This window comes from Salmo salar, chromosome 01, assembly GCF_965601325.2.
Source record: "Salmo salar chromosome 01, fSalSal1, whole genome shotgun sequence".
Classification (NCBI taxonomy): domain Eukaryota; kingdom Metazoa; phylum Chordata; class Actinopteri; order Salmoniformes; family Salmonidae; genus Salmo; species Salmo salar.
This window is the reverse complement of record NC_138291.1, coordinates 135,523,612-135,545,802: the sequence shown is the minus strand read 5'-3', so window position 1 is coordinate 135,545,802 and position 22,191 is coordinate 135,523,612. Positions and strand designations below refer to the sequence as shown.

Sequence of the window (22,191 nt, the reverse complement as noted above, 5' to 3'; positions counted from 1 at the left end):
AGTTAGAAAAGCTAAGGCTAGCTTTTTCAAACAGAAATTTGCATCCTGTAGTACTAACTCAAAAAAGTTCTGGGACACTGTAAAGTCCATGGAGAATAAGAGCACCTCCTCCCAGCTGCCCACTGCTCTGAGGCTAGGAAACACTGTTACCACCGATAAATCCACTATAATTGAGAATTTCAATAAGCATTTTTCTACGGCTGGCCATGCTTTCCACCTGGCTACCCCTACCCCGGTCAACTGCCCAGCACCCTCCACAGCACCCGCCAAAGCCACCACCATTTCTCCTTCACCCAAATCCAGATAGCTGATGTTCTGAAAGAGCTGCAAAATCGTGACCCATACAAATCAGCCGGGCTAGACAATCTGGACCCTCTCTTTCTAAAATTATCTGCCGAAATTGTTGCAACCCCTATTACTAGCCTGTTCAACTCTCTTTCGTATCGTCTGAGATTCCCAAAGATTGGAAAGCTGCCGTGGTCATCCCCCTCTTCAAAGGTGGAGACACTCTAGACCCAAACTGCTACAGACCTATATCTATCTTACCATGCCTTTCTAAGGTCTTCGAAAGCCAAGTTAACAAACAGATTACCGACCATTTCGAATCCCACCGTACCTTCTCCGCTATGCAATCTGGTTTCAGAGCTGGTCATGAGTGCACCTCAGCCACGCTCAAGGTCCTAAACGACATCATAACCGCCATCGATAAGAGACATTACTGTGCAGCAGTATTCATCGACCTGGCCAAGGCTTTCGACTCTGTCAATCTCCACATTCTTATTGGCAGACTCGACAGCCTTGGTTTCTCAAATGATTGCCTCGCCTGGTTTACCAACTACTTCCCTGATAAAGTTCAGTGTGTCAAATCGGAGGGCCTGTTGTCCGGACCTCTGGCAGTCTCTATGGGTGTGCCACAGGGTTCAATTCTCGGGCCGACTCTCTTCTCTGTACACATCAATGATGTTGCTGCTGGTGATTCTCTGATCCACCTCTTTGGACACTGTGCTAACTAACCTCCAGACGAGCTTCAATGCCATACAACTCTCCTTCCGTGGCCTCCAACTGCTCTTAAATGCAAGTAAAACTAAATGCATGCTCTTCAATCGATCACTGCTCGCCTGTCCAGCATCACTACTCTGGATGGCTCTGACTTAGAATACGTGGACAACTACAAGTGTCTGGTTAGACTGTAAACTCTCCTTCGACTCACATTAAGCATCTCCAATTCAAAATTAAATCTAGAATCGGCTTCCTATATCGCAACAAAGCATCCTTCACTCATGCTGCCAAACATACCCTCGGAAAACTGACCATCCTACCGATCCTCGACTTCGGTGATGTTGGAGGCTATTTTATAGATGACACTCTACTCAACAAATTGGATGCAGTCTATCACAGTGCCATCCGTTTTGTCACCAAAGCCCCATACACTACCAACCATTGCGACCAGTACGCTCTCGTTGGTTGGCCCTCGCTTCATACTCGTTGCCAAACCCACTGGCTACATGTTATCTACAAGTCTCTGCTAGATAAACCCCCGCCTTATCTCAGCTCACTCGTCACCATAGCAGCACCCACTCGTAGCATGCGCTCCAGCAGGTATATCTCACTGGTCACCCCCAACGCCAATTCCTCCTTTGGTCATCTTTCCTTCCAGTTCTCTGCTGCCAATGACTGGAACAAACTGCAAAAATTTCTGAAGCTGGAGACTCATATCTTCCTCACTAGCTTTAAGCACCAGCTGTCAGAGCAGCTCACAGATCACTGCACTTGTACATAGCCCATCTGTAAACAGCCCATCTATCTACCTACCTCATCCCCATACTGTATTTATTTATTTATCTTGCTCCTTTGCACCCCAGTATCTCTACTTGCACATTCATCTTCTGCACATCTACCATTCTAGTGTTTAATTGCTATATTGTAATTACTTCGCCACCATGGTCTATTTATTGCCTTAACTTACCTCATTTGCACTCACTGTATATATACTTTTTGTTTTCTTTTGTTCTACTGTATTATTGACTGTATGTTTTGTTTGTTCCATGTGTAACTCTGTTGTTGTATGTGTCGAATTGCTATGCTTTATCTTGGCCAGGTCGCAGTTGCAAATGAGAACTTGTATATTTTACATTAGAAAGAGGCTATATCTTGGCCTGGACTGGAGCAAATATGTTAATGCCGCAACTCACGTTATGTGACACTCAGAAGGAGGACCCCCTTGGTTTTTGGCAGCTGAATGAGTGAGCGAGACACACACACGGGCAGGCAGACAGACAACACTGTCATTGTCTAGTGCCTTGTGCTGCTAACAGAAGCCCAGGCTAGTTGAGTAAACTGAGCCGTCGGCCTGTTGAGTCACAATATTAGCAATACAAAGTAGATCTCTTCTTCACAGCTTTGTAGCAGAGTGACTGGGCAGATTGGATTATGCTTAGGCGCGGGGCACCGGTCTATGGCCCGTAACGTGAACGGGCAAAAGCCATGAGGGAGGAGCGTCCTTCTCAAATCGAACAGTAATCTTAGCCACTCGGTCATGTTGTCAACAAAGCAGCATGGTGCATCGTCCAAATTTGATCAAAAGCAACCACTTTTGCATGTGGAAACAGAATTATTTTAATTAAATCAAATCGGATGCTTTTCAAACAATGCAGAGTTAAAAGTAAGATAAATAAAAAATACAATCCAAAATGTAAATAGTGACACAAGGACAAAATACACAGCAAATAATGAGTAAAAACATAACGCTATATACAGGGAGTACCAGTACCGAGCCGAAGTGCAGGGGTACGAGGTAATTGAGGTAGCTATGTACTACATATACAGTGCTTTCAGAAACTATTCATACCCCTTGACTAATAATTTGATGTGTTACAGCCTGAATTGAAAATTTAGTAAATATTGTTTTTCTCACCCCATTTACACACAATACCCCATAATGACAAAGTGAAAACATGTTTTTATAAAAAAAAAAAAATTGTGTTGAAAATAAAATACAGAAATATCTAATTCATACTCATTGATGTTTTGTGTTGGATTTGCTCCAAACATAATGCTTTGTTTTCAGGATATAAAGTTAATTTCTTTGCATTGTTTTTTGCAGTTTCACTGAAAAGTCTTCCTTTTCACTCTGTAATTTAGGTTACTATTGTGGAGTAATTACAATGTTGTGATCCATCCTCAGTTTTTGTCCTTTCACAGCCATTAAACTCTAACTGTTTTTAAAGTCACCATTGGCCTCATGGTGAAATCCCTGAGCGGTTTCCTTCCTCTCTGGCAACTGAGTTAAAGTGTAATTAATAACTTCACCATGCTCAAAGGGATATTTAATGTCTGTTTTTTTGTTGTTGACCTATCTACCAATAGGTGCCCTAAGCGATTCATTGGAAAAGTTTGAAATTCACTGTTCGACTGAGGGACCTTACAGATAATTGTATGTGTGGGGTACAGAGATGAGGTACTCATAAAAAAAAATGTTTTACTTTATTATTGCCAACAGAGTAAGTCCATGCAACTTATTATGTGACCTGTGAAGCAAATTGTTTGACTCCTGAACTTTAAGGTTTGCTATAACAAAGGGGTTGAATACTTTTTGAATCAAGACATTTCAGCTTTTCATTTTTAATTAATTTGGAAAAATGTCTAAACATAATTCCACATTATGGGCTGTTGTGTGTAGGCCAGAGACACAAAATACTTTCTGAACGCACTGTAGGTAGGCGTAAAGACTAGGCAACAGGAAAGATAATAGACAGTAGCAGCAGTGTATGTGTTGAGTGTCAAAGTGTGTGTGTGTGTGTGTGTGTGTGTGTGTGTGTCTTGTGTGTGGGCGTATGTTGTGTGTGTGTGTGTGTGTGTTGCGGTGTCAATGTAAGCATGTATGAGTGTGATGGTAGGGTTTAGTGTGTGTGCATAGAGTCAGTGCACGAGAGTTTGTGTAAAAAAAGGGTCAATGCCGGTAGTCCGGGTAGCTATTTTATTAGCTATTTAGCAGTCTTGTTTAAAAGTCTTTGGCTTGGGGGTAGAAGCTGTTCAGGGTCCTCCTGTTGGTTCCAGACTATAAATGTTGGGCCTTCCTCTGACACTGCCTGGTATAGAGGTCCTGGAGGGCAGGGAGCTCGGCCCGAGCAATGTACTGGACCGTACGCACTACCCTCTGTAGCGCCTTCCTGTCGGATGCCAATCAGTTGTCATACTAAGTGGTGATGCAGCCAATCAAGATGCTCTCAGTGGTGCAGCTGTAGAACTTTTCAGCCTCCTGAGGGGGAAGAGGCATTGTCGTGCCTTTGAAGCTCTCGACCCGCTCCACTACAGCCCAGTTGATGTGAATGAGGGAGTGCTCGGCCCTCTGTTTCCTGTAGTCCACGGTCAGCTCTTTTGTTTTACTGACTTTGAGGGAGAGGTTGTTGTCCTGGCACCACACTGCCAGGTCTCAGACCTCCCTATAGGCTGTGTCATCGTCGTCGGTGATTAGGCCTACCACCGTCGTGTTGTTTTCAAACTTTTTATTATGGTGTTGGAGTCGTGGGTGAACAGGGAGTACAGGAGGGGACTAAGCACGCACCCCCGAGGGGCCTCTGTCTTGAGGGTCAGCGTGGTGGATGTATTGTTGCATACCCTCACCACCTGGGTTACTCCTTAATTACTTCACTTTTGTTTAGAGCTGACTTTGCTTTGAACGGGGCACCTGGCTCACGTTTGGGAAACAGCCCGTGTCCAAAACGAATTCAATCAACTTTTACCCCACGCAGAACACGCCTGCCCGGGCCATATTAATTGAATCCCCTCACTAAGTTCTTCTAAAGGAATGCATTGGGAGGTAGCAGTAGTGACCAAATGGGAAGAAAACGGACTGAGACACTGAGGGACTACCTGGACTTGTCCAATAAGAACCACTCAATTTCGTTTTCCATTGCAAAATGTTTTGCGACCTTGTACCCTACAAATTAGGGTTGCAAAATTACAGGAACTTTCAATGAAATCTGATTTTCCTGAAATCCCGGTTGGAGGATTCCTGCTTATTTCCTCCTGATTCTAGGATTCCGTTTGGTCCCCACTGAACATGGCCCAGGCCCACAGTGAGGCCTTTCTGCTCTGACTAAGCCGTGTGTAATTCTTTGTTGGCTCTCTCCTCTCAAGCTGTGAGGTGACGCTAACAATGCCATTTAAAATGACTCAGCAGGGTGAAGTTCTTTTCTTGGAACCAAACTTGAGGAAAAAGAACCCCATTGTTTCCCAGTATACAACATGGATGCTTCCCAAATGACACCCTATTGCCTATTTAGTGCACTAATTTTAACAAGGGTCCATAGGGCACTGGTCAAAAGTAGTGCACTATAGGGAGTATGGTGCCATTAAGAACGCATCCAATGTTAATTGAAAACAGCCTATTCTGTACATTAACATCTATATGTACATGAAAGTGCTAGAGGTTTAGTTTTTTTCATTATTTGTCTTATCATTTGTGAATGTTATGAGATAAGACTGAAGAATGAATCAAATTGTCCAACGCTTTAATAAAAAAAAACATTTCCAGTCCTGAAAATTGATTATTGTTATTATATACAATGCCATTCAGGTCTGATTACGCTATTATGGTAACTAAAGCTTCTACTAGTAAGCCCTTTGTTTATGTAATGTGTGTGGTCCAGCGTGGGAATACATGCTAGCTAAAACATACATGAATAGGTCCTTTCCTTGAATGCCATGCTCCTGTTACAGGGTATGGCCTGTGTGGGGCGCACTAAGGAATGTACCATCGTCCCCTCCAACCACTACGGGCCCGTCCCTGGTGTTCCCGTGGGAACAACATGGAAGTTCCGCGTTCAGGTGAGCCAATAGCAACACGATTTCATACCATGGGTCATACAGGTTAGGTGATTCCTCACAAACTCGGAGATAACAGCGAAAATGTTTCGAACAATGTTATATTTACAAATCATGGCGACGTTGAATCCGAAAAGATTGTTACTTTAAATGAACTTTATTGGCTTATAGTTATCAACTCTGATATTCTGACATGGATTTGTTGACATAGCCTGTATCGCACGTTCCTTCCCTCTTTCTCTATCCCTCCCATATCTCACATCACCCATCCTGACTCTCCCCCACTCCTGTTCATTCTCCCTATCTATATTCTCCTCCCTTCCTGTGTTCCAAGGTGAGTGAAGCGGGAGTGCACAGGCCCCACGTGGGAGGTATCCACGGCCGCAGTAACGATGGCTCCTATTCGCTGGTGCTGGCCGGAGGCTTCGAGGATGAAGTGGTGGGTTTATTTTTTATTTTTTTCAGATTTTTTTTCATTTCTGCGGTTGTTGTGTGTTGAACTAAGCAATCTAGGAGCGTGGGAGCGGGCTCTCTCCCTCTGTTTTCCCTCGCTATTCTCACTTCCTCTAATGTCCCATGCTGTTTGTTCTTGCTCTGTCTTGTCTTTAGCATGGGAGGATGGTAGTCTGTCTACCCATCCATCTGGTCCTCACACAGGTGTTGTCTGTCTCTCTCTTTCTCCCACCCCCACTCTCCTTCTCTCCCTTTAACATGTTTGACTTTCTTAAAGGATTACGCAGTGTACATCCTTGAAGAATACAGCGCAGCTCTGGAGAGTGCATTTAAACCACTATGATGAATGTTTAACTAGGATTCGTCCGGAGGATGGATTAGGATGGACTTTTAACGTATTTTCACTGGATTTTTCTAAAGTGTTCATACCCATACATAGCCAGTTATAATTGTAATGGCTTAGTAGATAAGAAAAGACGCTGAGTATTTACCTGGCTAAAAGAGAAGGAATGTAATATCTATTGTTTACAGGAAACCCATTCAACAATTTTAGATTAAGTTCTGGGGGGGAGAAATATACTTTTACCATGGGCAAAGAAACTCGAAAGGGGTGACGATATTAATTTACAAGAATTCTGATCTGAATGTGCAAATTGTCCTAACAGATCCGCAAGGTAGATGGATTATTTTAAATATGTTATTGGACCATAAACAGATTAGGCTCATTAATTTGGCTCATCCAAATAATGATGATCCATGCTTCTTTGAAAATATATATAATAATTTACAAGCAATACAAAACTCTATTATTATGGTGGAAGATTATAATACGGTTTTAAATACCTCAATGGACCGTAAAGGAAATCGCACTGCAAACTATCACCCTTATGCATATAAGGAAATCACGAATGTAATGGATATATTGGAACTTGTGTGTGTGTGTCCTGACCTAGTGAGATATACATGGCAGAGGCTCAATCAAGCTAGTCATCTTGACTACTTTCTTATGTCATTCTCGCTGGCACCGAAAAGTTTAAAAAGTGTTGATAGGGGACAGAATGCCATCAAATAATTGGCTTATACATTATCCTTAGAGAATTTCCACGTTGGCGAGGATAATGGAAATTTCATCAAAGCCTATTGGATGACAACTTGTTTTAACCAGGACAGAATAATTTGAATAATCTGCCTTTTTCCAACATAATATAGGTAGAGCAGATCCCCTTATTGTATGGGACACTTTTAAATGTGCCTTTAGAGGCCATACAATTCAATACTCATCTTTAAAACAATAGCAATTTAGGTCAAAATAATGAATATTAACAAAGGAAATACATGGACTAACAGTACAGATAGTTGTCAATAAAAATTGTACCATAGAGGCACAGAATACATTAGAGGAAAGACTATAAAAGAAAAGGAGGAACTTATGCAAGAAAGATCAAGTGTACAGTAATATATTATAAAAATAAAGCGAACTGTATGGAATATGGGGGAAAACAACACAGAAATGCTACCAAAGATAATTTACTGGAACTTGTTACAAATGACGTAGTCACCCATGATTCACCAAACTATATTTTGAAAGAGGAAGCAAAGTACTTTAAGCATACAGTGGGGGAAAAAAGTATTTGATCCCCTCCTGATTTTGTACGTTTGCCCACTGACAAAGAAACTATCAGTCTATAATTTTAATAGTAGGTTTATTTGAACAGTGAGAGACAGAATAACAACAAAAAAATCCAGAAAAACGCATGTCAAAAATGTTATAAAATGATTTGCATTTTAATGAGGGAAATAAGTATTTGACCCCTCTGCAAAACATGACTTAGTACTTGGTGGCAAAACCCTTGTTGGCAGTCACAGAGGTCAGACGTTTCTTGTAGTTGGCCACCAGGTTTGCACACATCTCAGGAGGGATTTTGTCCCACTCCTCTTTGCAGATCTTCTCCAAGTCATTATGGTTTCGAGGCTGACGTTTGGCAACTCCAACCTTCAGCTCCCCCACAGATTTTCTATGGGATTAAGGTCTGGAGACTGGCTAGGCCACTCCAGGACCTTAATGTGCTTCTTCTTGAGCCACTCCTTTGTTGCCTTGGCCGTGTGTTTTGGGTCATTGTCATGCTGGAATACCCATTCACGACCCATTTTCAATGCCCTGGCTGAGGGAAGGAGGTTTTCACCCAAGATTTGACGGTACATGGCCCTGTCCATCGTCCCTTTGATGCGGTGAAGTTGTCCTGTCCCCTTAGCAGAAAAACACCCCCGAAGCATAATGTTTCCACCTCCATGTTTGACGTGGAGATGGTGTTCTTGGGGTCATAGGCAGCATTCCTCCTCCAAACATGGCGAGTTGAGTTGATGTCAAAGAGCTCCATTTTGGTCTCATCTGACCACAACACTTTCACCAGTTGTCCTCTGAGTCATTCAGATGTTCGTTGGCAGACTTCAGATGGGCCTGTATATGTATTCTTGAGCAGGGGGACCTTGCGGGCGCTGCAGGATTTCAGTCCTTCACGGCGTAGTGTGTTACCAATTGTTTTCTTGGTGACTATGGTCCCAGCTGCCTTGAGATCATTGACAAGATCCTCCCGTGTAGTTCTGGGCTGATTCCTCACCATTATCATGATCATTGCAACTCCAACAGGTGAGATCTTGCATGGAGCCCCAGGCCGAGAGATATTGACAGTTCTTTTGTGTTTCTTCCATTTGCCAATAATCGCACCAAATGTTGTCATCTTCTCACCAAGCTGCTTGGCGATGGTCTTGTAGCGCATTCCAGCCTTGTGTAGGTCTACAATCTTGTCCCTGACATCCTTGGAGAGCTCTCTGGTCTTGTCCATGGTGGAGAGATTAGAATCTGATTGATTGATTGATTGCTTCTGTGGACAGGTGTCTTTTTTACAGGTAACAAGCTGCGGTTAGGAGCACTCCCTTCAAGAGTGTGCTCCTAATCTCAGCTCGTTACCTGTATAAAAGACACCTGGGAGCCAGAAATCTTTCTGATTGAGAGGGAGTCAAATACTTATTTCCCTCCATTAAAATGTAAATCAATTTATAACATTTTTGACATGTGTTTTTCTGGATATTTTTGTTGTTATTCTGTCTCTCACTGTTCAAATAAACCTACCATTAAAATTATAGACTGATCCTTTCTTTGTCACTGGGCAAACGTACAAAATCAGCAGGGGATCAAATACTTTTTTCCCCCACTGTATGTTTTCGTTTCGGTCTCCATTAACCGAAGTTAATTGTATTATTCTATTAATAATGTAAAATTAACATCTATACAGAAAGACTCATGTGAAGGCCAAATTACAGAGGAGGAACTTCTTGATGCAATTAATGGCTTTTAGTCTGGGGAAAACTCCAGGGCTGGATGGCATACCAGTTGATGTGCACCAAACCTTTTTTGATATACTCAGAGGACCATTATCATCATGTTTTAACCACTTCTATAAAAATGGTAGATTATCAGATACTCAACAAGTAGGTCTGATTTCATTATTACTGAAACAGGACCCAACTGGTAAATACAAAGATCCAGTCCATTTAAGAAATTAGAGGGTCCTTACACTTCAGTGTTGTGATGCAAAATGCATTGTGCATAGAATTTTAAAAGGTATTGTCGGATATTATTCATCCTAACCGGACAGGTTTTTTACATGGACGATACATTGGAGATAATATAAGACAAGTACTGAAAACAATAGAACACTATGAAAAATCTGGGAAACCAGGCCTGGTATTCATAGCTGACTTTGAAAAGGCTTTTGATAAAGTACGGCTGGAATTTAATATAAATGCCAGGAATATTTACATTTTGGAGAATCTCTTATACACTGGGTTAAAGTTATGTATAGTAACTAGGGCTGTTGCGGTGAACATATTACCGCCACACCGGCGGTCACGAGTCATGATGGCAGTCAAATTCCACATGACCGTTTAGTCACGGTAATTAGGCTTCTCCAAGCTCTGATGCTGTTGATGGTCATTAGTAGCCTACCAAACTTGCTAACTGCCCGGTACTCAGCACTCTATTGTTCTCTAATCACTCTGACATCAATGCAAATGTAATCGAAAATCTAATCAAACACTACATGAGAGCCCATGAGCTCATGTTGCGCAACATTTCTATACAATTGCACGAGAAAACAGGGTGATTGTCTCTACTAAAAAGAGGAGGATCCCATCAGCTTTGTAATGACTACTATATTTATTTCTCAACTTTCCTAATATTAAGCACATTGTTTATCACAACTAAAGTGTCAAATAACGTTTTAAAATTAAGCACATTAATCCGCTTTACAAGGGGTGTAGAGCCTAACTGGCAGACATAAGCAGCGCGTGAGTTTCAAGTTTGGGGAAGATAATTTTCACCATAAAAATGAACCTTTATAATAAATGCATTACATGCGTAATTGCGTTTGTGTTCACTTTTGATAATGGTGTCTACACACAATACCCCATAACAACAAAGCGAAAACAGGTTTTTAGACATTTTTGCAAATGTATTAAAAATAAAAAACTGAGATGCCTTATTCACTTAAGTATTCAGACCCATCGCTTTGAGACTCAAAATTGAGCTCAGGTGCATCCTGTTTCCATTGATCATTTTTGAGATGTTTCTTCAACTTGATTGGAGTCCACCTGTGGTAAATTCAATTGATTGGACATGATTTGGAAAGGCACACACCTGTCTATATAAGGTCCCACAGTTGACAGTGCATGTCAGAGCAAAAACCAAGCCATCAGGTCGCAGGAATTGTCCGTAGAGGTTCAAGACGGACCCGATGGTCACTCTGACAGAGCTCTAGAGTTCCTCTGTGGAGATGGGACAACCTTCCAGAACCCAATGGTCACTGACAGATGGAAGAACCTTTCAGAAGGACAACCATCTCTGCAGCACTCCACCAATCAGGCCTTTGTGGTAGAGTGGCCAGACGGAAGCCACAGCTCAGTAAAAGGCACATGACAGCCCGCTTTGAGTTTGCCAAAAAGGCACCTAAAGGACTTTCAGACCATGAGAACCAAGATTCTCTGGTCAGATGAAACCAAGATGGAACACTTTGGCCTGTGTGCAAAGAGTCATGTTTGGAGGAAATCTGGCACCATCCCTACGGTGAAGCATGGTGGTGGCAGCATCATGCTGTGGGGATGTTTTTCAGGGACTGGGAGACTAGTCAGGATCGAGGGAAAGCTGAACGGAGCAAAGTACAGAAAGATCCTTGACGCTCTGGACGTCAGAGTGGGGCGAAGGTTCAACTTCCACTGGACAACGACCCGAAGCACCCAGCCAAGACAACACAGGAGTGGCTTCGGGACAAGTCTCTGATTGTCCTTGAGTGACCCAGCCAGATCCCAGACTTGAACCTGATTGAACATCTCTGGAGAGACCTGAAAATATCTGTGCAGCAATGCTCCCCATCCAACCTGACAGAGCTTGAGAGGATCTGGAGTGAAAAATGGGAGAAACTACCCAAATGTAGGTGTGCCAAGCTTTTAGCGTCATTTCCAAGAAGACTCGATGCTGTAATCACTGCCAAAGGTGCTTCAACAAAGTACTGAGTAAAGGGTCTGAATTCTTATGTAAATGTGATATTTCCGGTTTTTATTTTTTTTTATAAATGAGTGTGTAGATTGAGGATTTAAGAAAAAATCTATTTTAGAATAAAATAGATTTTTCTTACCATAAATTGCAGTAAAACATTTGACAATTAAACCACGATATAACCCCCCAAATACTCAAACTGAAATCTGCTATAGCCATATCAAAATACCAGGTTTCAAATCATAATTTATTTTTTACATTAACCTTTTTCACATTGTGTGAAAAAGGTTAAGGGGTATGAATACTTTCCGAAGGCACTGTATATTCATACTCCTTGGATTTCTTCACATTCTATTTATAAAAAGTGGGAAGAAAATGGATTTAATTGTGAAATTGGAAGATTTTTTTTGTTGTTTAATTAATAGAAATTAAATAAGTAAAATATAGTCGTTGCTGAAGCATTCTGCTCCCTGAGTCAATACATGTTAGAAACCCCTTTGGCAGTGATTACAGTTGTGAGTCTTCTTGGGTAAGTCTCTAAGAGCTTTACACACCTGGATTGTGCAATATTAGCCCATTATTCTTTTCATAATTCTTCAAGTTCTGTCAAGATGTTGGGGATCATGGCTAGACAGTAATTTTCAAATCTTTCCATAGATTATTAAGCAGATTTACTTTGAAACTGTAACTTGGCCACTCAGGAACATTCACTGTCTTCTTGGTAAGCAGCTCCAGTGTTAATTGGCCTTGTGTTGTAGGCTATTGTCCTGCTGAAAGGTAAATTACTCCAAGGTTTTCCTCTATGATTTTGCCTGTGCTTAGCTCCATCCTGTATCTTTTTATCCTGAAAAACTCTAGTCCTTGCTGATGACAAGCATACCCATAACATGATGCAGCCACTACCATGCTTGAAAGTAAGGAGGCAGTTACTCAGTGATGTTGTGTTGGATTTGCCCAAAACATGAGGCTTTGCATTTAGGCCAGTGTATTCCTTTGGCAGTTTTTGTTTTCAGAATTACTTTAGTGCCATACAAGGCGCATGTTTTGGAATATTCTGTATATTTGTATTCTTCTTTTCACTTTGTCACTTATGTAATTATTGTGGAGTCCCTACAATGTTGTTGATCTGTCCTCAGTTTTCTACCACCACAGCCATTGAACTCCATAGCTGTTTTAAAATCACCAATGGCCTCATGGGAACATCCCTGAGCAGCTTAATTCCTGTCTTTAAAAAAAAGTTTTAATTTAATCTTTATTTAACTAGGCAAGTCAGTTAAGAACAAATTCTTATTTACAATGATGGCCTACCCCGGCCAAACCCTAACGACGCTGGGCCAATTGTGTGCCACCCTATGGGACTCCCGATCATGGAGTCCCATTGATGTGTCTAGGTGGTTCAATGCATAATCCACAGCATCATTATTTACTTGACCATGCTTAGAGATATTTATTGTCTGATTTGTTATTGTTACCCATCTACCAATCACTGTCCTTCTTTGAGGCTTTCAAAAAGCTCCCTGGTCTTTGTACTTGAATCATGTGAACCCCTATTATTTCACACAGTGAGTCCATGTAATTTACATTATTATTTGATTTGTTAAGCCACATTTTACTCCTGAACTAATTTAGGCTTGCCTAAACAAAGGGCCTGAATACTTATGTACATAACTAATTAGAAAATAGTTATCACATTTTTATTCATCTTTAAAAAAAAAGTTTAAAATTTTCTTCCACTTTGACATTAGAGTATTTTGAGTAGATTGTTGACCACTTTGTAACACAATAAAATATGAAGAAATCCAAGGGTTATGAATACGTTTGCAAGGCACTGTATGTTGATTTAGCAGTGAGTCTCAGGCTGAGATTTCATATTTGTGACTTAGTCAGCTAAAGAAAATGCAAGATTAGTCCAGTATGTGCAGGGGCTGTGTTATTAGGACTGTGTTTATGTGTGTGTGTGTGTGTGTGTGTGTGTGTGTGTGTGTGGGGGCTCCTTTTTAACCCTCTGACCTCCACTGTCAGGACAGGGGAGATGAGTTCACCTACACGGGCAGCGGGGGTCGCGACCTTTCAGGGAACAAACGCATCGGGGAGCATTCCTTTGACCAGACCCTAACCCACTACAACAGGTACAGTAAACAAACAAAAGAAGTACCACCTGTCCTGTTTCTCTCCCTGGTTTCAACCAAGACAGCAGGCTTCATAGTGTACTTTTTTTACTCAAGTCAATGTAAAACTGTTGAAAACCAGTGTTCATCAACCTGTCCTGGAGACGCAAAGGATGCTGAATCAAATGTGTTAGTGCTGAACTAGAATGAAAGCTAGCTCCCTTCGTCACATGACCCTTTGACCCTTGCTCTCTCAGGGCCCTGGCGCTGAACTGTGACGCCCCCATCAACGACAAGGACGGGGCGGAGTCCAGGAACTGGCGTGCGGGGAAGCCAGTGAGGGTGGTGCGGAGCTCCAAGGGACGACGCATCAGCAAGTACGCCCCAGAGGAGGGCAACCGCTACGATGGCATCTACAAGGTACATTAGCTAGGGGGACTAACTTCTATCGTATGAAATTGCAATACATACAGTTGAAGTCGGGAAGTTTACATACACTTAGGTTGGAGTCATTAAAACTCGTTTTTCAACCACTCCACAAATTTCTTGTTAACAAACTCTAGTTTTGGCAATCTACTTTGTGCACGACAAAAGTAATTTTTCCAACAATTGTTTACAGACAGATTATTTCACTTGTAATTCACTGTATCACAATTCCAGTGGGTCAGAAGTTGAAATACACTAAGTTGACTGTGCCTTTAAACAGCTTGGAAAATTCCAGTAGGTCATGGTTTAGAAGTTCATGATAGGCTAATTGATACTATTTGAGTCAATTTGAGGTGTACCTGTGGATGTATTTCAAGGCCTACCTTCAAACTCGGTGCCTGTTTGCTTGACATCATGGGAAAATCAAAAGAAATCAGCCCAAGACCCAAGACCTCAGAAAAAAGATTGTAGGCCTCCACAAGTCTGGTTCATCCTTGTAAGCAATTTCCAAACGCCTGAAGGTACCACGTTCATCTGTACAAACAATCGTACGCAAGTATAAACACCATTGGACCACGCAGCCGTCATACCGCTCAGGAAGGAGACGCGTTCTGTCTCCTAGAGATGAACGTACTTTGGTGCTAAAAGTGCAAATCAATCCCAGAACAACAGCAAAGGACCTTGTGAAGATGCTATAGGAAACAGTTACAAAAGTATCTATATCCACAGTAAAACGAGTCCTATATCAACATAACCTGAAAGGCCGCTCAGCAAGGAAGAAGCCACTGCTCCAGAACCGCCATAAAAAAGCCAGACTACGGTTTGCAACTGCACATGGGGACAAATATCGTACTTTTTGGAGAAATGTTCTCTGGTCTGATGAAACAAAAATAGAACTGTTTGGCCATAATGACCATTGTTATGTTTGGAGGAAAAAGGGGGAGGCTTGCAAGCCGAAGAACACCATCCCAACCGTGAAGCACGGGGTGGCAGCATCATGTTGTGGGGGTGCCTTGCTGCAGGAGGGACTGGTGCACTTCACAAAACAGATGGCATCATGAGGTAGGACAATTATGTGGATATATTGAAGCAACATCTCAAGATACCAGTCAGCAAGTTAAAGCTTAAGGACAACAAAGTCAAGGTATTGGAGTGGCCATCACATAGCCCTGACCTCAATCCTATAGAACATTTGTGGGCAGAACTGAAAAAGCGTGTGTGAGCAAGGAGGCCTACAAACCTGACTCAGTTACACCAGCTCTGTCAGGAGGAATGGGCCAAAATTTACCCAACTTATTGTGGGAAGCTTGTGGAAGGCTACGTGAAACGTTTGACCCAAGTTAAACAATTTAAAGGCAGTGCTACCAAATACTAATTGAGTGTATGTAAACTTCTGACCCACTGGGAATGTGATGAAATAAATCTTTCTCTACTATTATTCTGACATTTCACATTCTTAAAATAAAGTGGTGATTCTAACTGACCTAAGACAGGGAATTTTTACTAGGGTTAAATGTCAGGAATTGTGAAAAACTGAATTTAAATGTTAGGCTAAGGTGTATGTAAACTTCTGACTTAAACTGTACTTCCATGCAATAGTATTTTGTTTGTATTGCCATTACATTGCTTTATACTAAGTTGTATGCTATAGTGTGGATATTGGAATAGAGCCCTGGTGGCTCCTTGCCTGTCACTCAACCTCCTCACATGAACATAGACTGGAGCATGCCATTTTGGATCCTTTGTGTTACCTCTCTCCTAGTCCCTTGTGACGAACCGTTAACAGCCGTTTGGTTGTAAAAAAATCAGAAATCCATTACAAATGTAATACAAACAGCATCAAAATAAATCGGATGACGATATGGTTGGGCTTTTTGAACACATCTTGATTTCCCCAGATGGGCCGTTACGGTAAACACAACACGCATGGTTTCAGGGCTGTAGCAATCGCTAACAATACAAGATTAGGAAATATTTAATCTGCTCTTTTTGCCATCCTTTTTTGAATGAGGAATTTTCAATGCAATATTATTTTTAGTGCTATCCCTGTCTTACTATAAACTCCTGTTAGACAGCAGCAACATCCAGTGAAGATGTAACTATGTGCCCATAGAAATAGAATTTCTAGAACGAACATTCCCATTCAACTCTGTGTTCCGTGGAGCAGCAGTAATTATTTTTCTGTGTATGTCTCAGGTGGTGAAGTACTGGCCGGAGATAGGGAAGTGTGGTTTCCTGGTGTGGCGGTACCTGTTGCGGAGGGATGACCTGGAGCCTGCTCCCTGGACACCTGAGGGCCTGGAGCGCATCCAGAAACTGGGCCTAGCTGTACAGGTAAGTGAGGGTCTCCTGTCCACCTGCATTTCTTTTATAGGACATTATGATTGTATGAGAAGGATAGGACAGGCTTTTGGTTATGACTGCTGTTTCAGTGGCTGTCTCTCTTTTTATGTCTTAATTTCTCCAATTATATTTGCAATATTTGAAATTGCTGCACCATTTCCTTGTTGGAAAAATGTGAATAGTTTGCCTAATTTCATTTTTATTGACAAAACACGTACTGTATAGTGTAAATAATCGTTGTACCTTCTAAACCGCTGTGAAATAGTATATTTTCAGTAACCACAGATATTGTATTGATCCTTTGTTTGTTAAAGACAGTTGATGTTTTTATCTGACGGTCTTGACTGTCTCTCTGAGTGCCCCTACTAGTGTCCTCTGTGTTTTCGTATGACTCTGTCACTTTGCCTCCACAGTATCCTCCAGGCTACGTGGAGGCCATGGCCAACAAGACCAAGAAGGAGGCTAACGCTCGACCAGGGTGCACTAGGAGCAAGAAGCAACCTGGACGGGGACGGCCACGGCTACTCCCCCTGGAGAAGAAGGTGAAGGAGGACGAGAAGAAGCCCATGGAGGGTACAGAACAGCCACAGAGCAACGGCAGTCAGAAGACACCCAAGGACAAGGAGACAGGTACCTGTTGAGACACAGCTAGGAATATAAGCCAGAGACCAACGAGTTGTATTTTTAGCTTTGTGTGTACAGTATACTGTATATCTTGTGCACTGCTATGTGGAATTGCCACTAGGGAAAGGGGGGGGGGGATTACCAAAAGATATGAAGCCAGTTATGACAAGTCATTTCAGGGGTTGTTTTGAAGGCGTCAAATAAAATGTTACCCCATCTTTGAATAGAATCGATATGTGTACATACATCCATAAACAACGTGTGTTGGTGTGCTTTGTCAGAGGTGTGTAGGGAGTCGGCGGAGCCCCGAGCCAAGCGTCTGAAGATGGAGGAGGCGTTCCAGCTGACAGAGCAGCAGCAGAGCCTCATCAAGGAGGACCAACCCAACAAGAAGAACTGGGACGAGGCCATGGGACACCTCAAGGAGGGGCCGGTATGTATCCACCACCCTACCTCAGCCACCTCACTAACTACCTCACCTTGCTGACCACTAGACTAACTACAACTATACTGAATACAAATATAAACGCACATATAAAGTGTTGTTCCCATTTTTCATGAGCTGAAATAAAAATCCCAGAAATGTTCCATATGCACAAAAAGCGTATTTCTCTCAAGTTTTCTGCACAAATTTGTGTACATCCCTGTTAGTGAGTATTTCTCCTTTGCCAAGATAATCCATCCACCTGGCAGGTGTAACATCCAACCAGCCTCACAACCGCAGACCACGTGCAACCACACCAGCCCAGGACCTCCACATCCAGCTTATTCACCTGCGGGGTCATCTGAGGAGGGGGAAGGGGGGTGCTGAGGAGTATTTCTGTCTGTAATAAAGCCCTTTTGTGGGGAAAAACAAATTCTGATTGGCTGGTGAACCTGGCTCCCCAGTGGGTGAACCACTGGCTCCCCAGTGGGTGAACCACTGGCTCCCCAGTGGGTGAATCCATAGATTAGGGCTTAATAAATGTATTTTAATTGACTGATTTCCTTCTACACAATACTGCCTCACAATGTAGTCTCCTGACTTCCTACTTCTAAACAATAGCTGAACCAACACAAGTCTCAGCTAGCTACACAACCTACCTACAAGGACTTGTATGTACTTCTATTAAATGAAATTAAGCAGATGATCCATGGCTAACTAAGATGTGTGATGCTGCTGTTACTATTGTGACAGCTGTGCCTGTGTTCCTGTCTTTCTCTGTAGAACTTCTTGAGGAAGGTGGAACAGACCTTCATGTGTGTCTGCTGCCAAGAGCTGGCCTACCAACCGGTCACCACTGTCTGCGCGCACAACGTCTGCAAGGTGTGTGCACTTGCATCCATTGTAATGATTGTTTGCTGGACTATAATTGATGACTAATTGTGGTGTAGCAATGTAAATGATAAACAAAAGTTGAAAAAGTATGGTGACGTGACAAAAAAAGAAAACGAGATATTAGATACATTGAAACAACAAAGGTCTAAGAAGGGATGGTTGAGGAACACCACAAGACATTATAACCTTATTAAATATGAGACGCACCGAGCATGTCATTGCCGCTAGGTACTTATCACAGTGGGAAGCCGTTCCTTTTCTTGCTAGAATGAAAGCGGTTCCTGCTGCGTGATGAACAGCGATGCTCGTCAGTGACCAACAACTTGACTTTGAGCCAGTCAGAGAGCACGAACCCCATGTAGAGGAGCCCAAAAAATAATGAAAATGGCATTTTCACCGTACATTCCTGGATGAAACAGTTACACTTCAAATGCACTGTATGCTATAGTATGGTAGCTAGCTAAGTGCACAGACACAATGCACACAACACTAAATACGTCCTTAGCTAGCTAACTAGCTATGTTGTGCTAGCTAGCGAATATGCTAACGCTATCTAAACATTTGGCTATGGGCTGGCACTGGCCGTTTAGGATTATGGATAGTGAATTCAATTGTTTATTCGTCATCTTGCTAGGTAGTTATCTAGCTGTGGCCATATGGCTAGTATCAACAAGGGTTTTCTACAACTTAGCAAGATGGCTTTGAATCTAAACCATAAGCAATACGCACAGACATGCATTGCCAAACCATAGCTACTGTCACCTTTTGGTTTGGAGTATTTTAATAACAAGGATGAGTGGCTGACGACTTCCAAGGTCTTTGCTGTGTGAACACAAAAGAGATTGACTGCCGACACACTTCAGAGGTGCTAAATACTGTCAGCAGGCGAACATTTGACAATCCTACCAGTGTGTCTGAGCTTTTAGATACCCATGCTGTTCTGTGATCTGTGGCATTCTCACTCTTTGTCTCTCACTCTCTCCCTCCCTCCCTCCCAGACCTGTTTGCAGCGGTCTTTCCGAGCGGAAGTGTACACCTGCCCTGCATGTCGCCACGACCTGGGTAAAGATTACATCATGGTCCTCAACAAAACTCTACAGCTGCTGTTGGACCAGTTCTTTCCTGGGTACAGCAAGGGCCGATGAGGCCACACACACACGCGCACACACACTACATGTACACGGCGACACACACATAGATACACACATTTGCACTTACACAAGTAGTTACACAAATCACATACCGATGATGCACACATACAAAACCTACGTATAGACACATTGGTACACACATACATGCACCTGTTGAACTTGGACTGTCCCCATTAACTTCACCAGCCTGAAATCATCCATGCCTCAGAAGACCTCTCCTGAGCACCACCCACCCCTAACCTTGCCATGGATTCCCTTCCTGGGTACCACCACCCCTTAACACCCCAAAGGGTTCCCTCCTTCCCAAGCCTTCCACGTCCCCAGTCCGCAGAACTTAGCAGTTCATCACCTGTCCATGTGAGGAACAGCCAGCGAGGATGCTAATGCTAACCATAGCCATGTAGAGAATATATGGCTCTAACGCTACGTAGCCTCCAGGGGAAGGTGCCTGAAGTCAGCACCTATAGGGGTCAGGGGTTCGGGGTCACAACCTAGAGAAGCGGGGTGATGGGAAATGTAGTGTACAATGTTAGTTTTTTTCTTTGTTACTGGTCCATTTGAATTTCAGCCTGTTCCTCCCTTTCTTCTTCTCTCTGATCTCCGTTCCTTTTTTGTTTGTTTGTTTTCGTGGTGATGTCCTTTTCATTCAAAGAATTCAGGATTTTTTAAAGACATGCAAATGCAAAATGTTTTAAATTATGCTATGGTCTCTAAAGCAGCAAACTGTGATGTGCATTCCTTCCTACTGCTCAAGGCGCAAATATACAGAACAGAAAATAATTTTCTCTCTTCTGTATCAACTCGCAAGCTAATAGTTTCCTTCTCCTCTGTGAGCTTTGCTTCGTCCCCACCGTCCCTAGGGTTGCAAGATTCCGGTAACTGCCCAACATTCCAGGTTTTCCAGAAATCCCGGTTGAAAGATTCATGGAATCAGGAGGGAGAAAGCAGGAAATCCAGGAATCTTTCAACTGGGATATTTAGAAAACCTATGAGAATTTTGGGAACATTTGCAATCTTACCTGCCCCCAGTCGTGTACTCTACCTACCACTGCTGTGGACAACAGTAACTGTCTAGACGTCAAGTGGACGCTTCGCTTCAGCTTTAGTGTTGTGTTCTGTTTTTATTGCACTTATTGAAGAAAAAGATGTTGAAAATAAAAAAAGTAATGTCTATAATTTCCAATAATGCTACTACAACATATGGCATTTTTCTATAATTTTAGTTGCCTATTCTATTTTAGTCATTAGTTATTATTTTATGTGGCAACCTTTACCTGCTGCTGTCAGCCTGATTGAAGAGTTTCATTGCTTCATATTGTGATCTGAAATTTTATACATGGTATAATAATACTTGATATGCACCTATTAAATATTTTGATTCCAGAAAAAAAATATTTTCTGTTCAGTTTTCTTCCAGCCCAAACTGGGCTTCTGCGGGCCTCAGCGGAAACAGTGGGTTCTGGCTGCCATTCATGCCAAGAGGATATATCTTCCTCTCTGCTCTCGTCACACCACCTCATATTCAGATTCCCACCTAGTTTCTGCTATATTGGTTTTACATACCCAGTGCTATAACATCTGTGAAGGGCAGTGAAAGACTGGAGAAACTTACCTGCGTTTACACAGGCGGCCTAATTCTGATCTTCTGCCACTAACTGGTCTTTTGACCAATCCGATCAGATCCATAGCCAATAATTGGGCAAAATATCAGAATTGGGCTGCCTGTATGCCTGTATGCCTGTATGCCTGTATGCCTGTATGCATGTATGTATGTATGTATGTATGTATGTATGTATGTATGTTAGTCTGAGATTGAGAATGTTAATGCGTAGAGACCCCATGTATAGGTAGGTACCTATTACCTACTCGACAACTGAGCTGATCAGTGTAGTAGAGCCACAGCCAGGTGCTGTGCTATGGCCTGGTTACTATACTAGGTGAACAGTTTCTACGGTGAAGTGTAAATGGTCCCGAACGCTGAGCTGAGTATGCAGGATGGAACGTTAGACTTTCTGTGCCGCTGACTGCAACGTAATGGTTCCACTTTTAAAACCCAGACAGATAAACCCATGGAGAAGGTGATCACAGAATGAATTAGGGTAGAATAGAGCCAGGTTTTCCTGAGTTAGAGGATTTCACCTCTGGATTCTGCAGGTGATATGGCATACATACAAAGAACATGAGATGTAGTGCCTCTGCCACGTTTCCATTTTAATGATCAGAGATAAACCCATTGAGAAGGTAGTCACTGTCTAAGTTTGTCTTTGTATAGGGACTAGGGAGAGAGGATTATTTCACCCTTGGATTCTGCAGGTGAAACCAACGCACCCAGGTAATCTTGACTGAGTTGACTAAACAGGATTTCTCACCTCGATTGTGCAGGTAAAACGC

The 22,191-nt window shown here is 42.4% G+C and overlaps 1 protein-coding gene across 2 annotated transcripts in view; it reads left to right on the top strand.

The window, feature by feature from the left end:
* LOC106561404 (E3 ubiquitin-protein ligase UHRF2) overlaps nt 1–21,192 on the top strand; it is a 44,654-nt gene extending 23,462 nt beyond the window's left edge. Inside the window, exons 8-16 of one of the 2 annotated variants that reach the window (XR_006757022.2) lie at nt 5,722–5,829; nt 6,161–6,265; nt 13,853–13,959; nt 14,196–14,358; nt 16,561–16,698; nt 17,121–17,337; nt 17,613–17,764; nt 18,005–18,637; nt 19,648–21,192. Coding sequence is in view for 1 of the 2 variants with exons in the window: in XM_014125351.3 (XP_013980826.1) it covers nt 5,722–5,829; nt 6,161–6,265; nt 13,853–13,959; nt 14,196–14,358; nt 16,561–16,698; nt 17,121–17,337; nt 17,613–17,764; nt 18,539–18,637; nt 19,648–19,794 (1,236 nt within the window). In the remaining variant the exon portion in view is untranslated. The remainder of the gene's footprint in view (nt 1–5,721; nt 5,830–6,160; nt 6,266–13,852; nt 13,960–14,195; nt 14,359–16,560; nt 16,699–17,120; nt 17,338–17,612; nt 17,765–18,004; nt 18,638–19,647) is intronic. The other variant, XM_014125351.3, reaches the window with a different exon arrangement.
* The last annotated feature ends 999 nt before the right edge of the window (nt 21,193–22,191 follow it).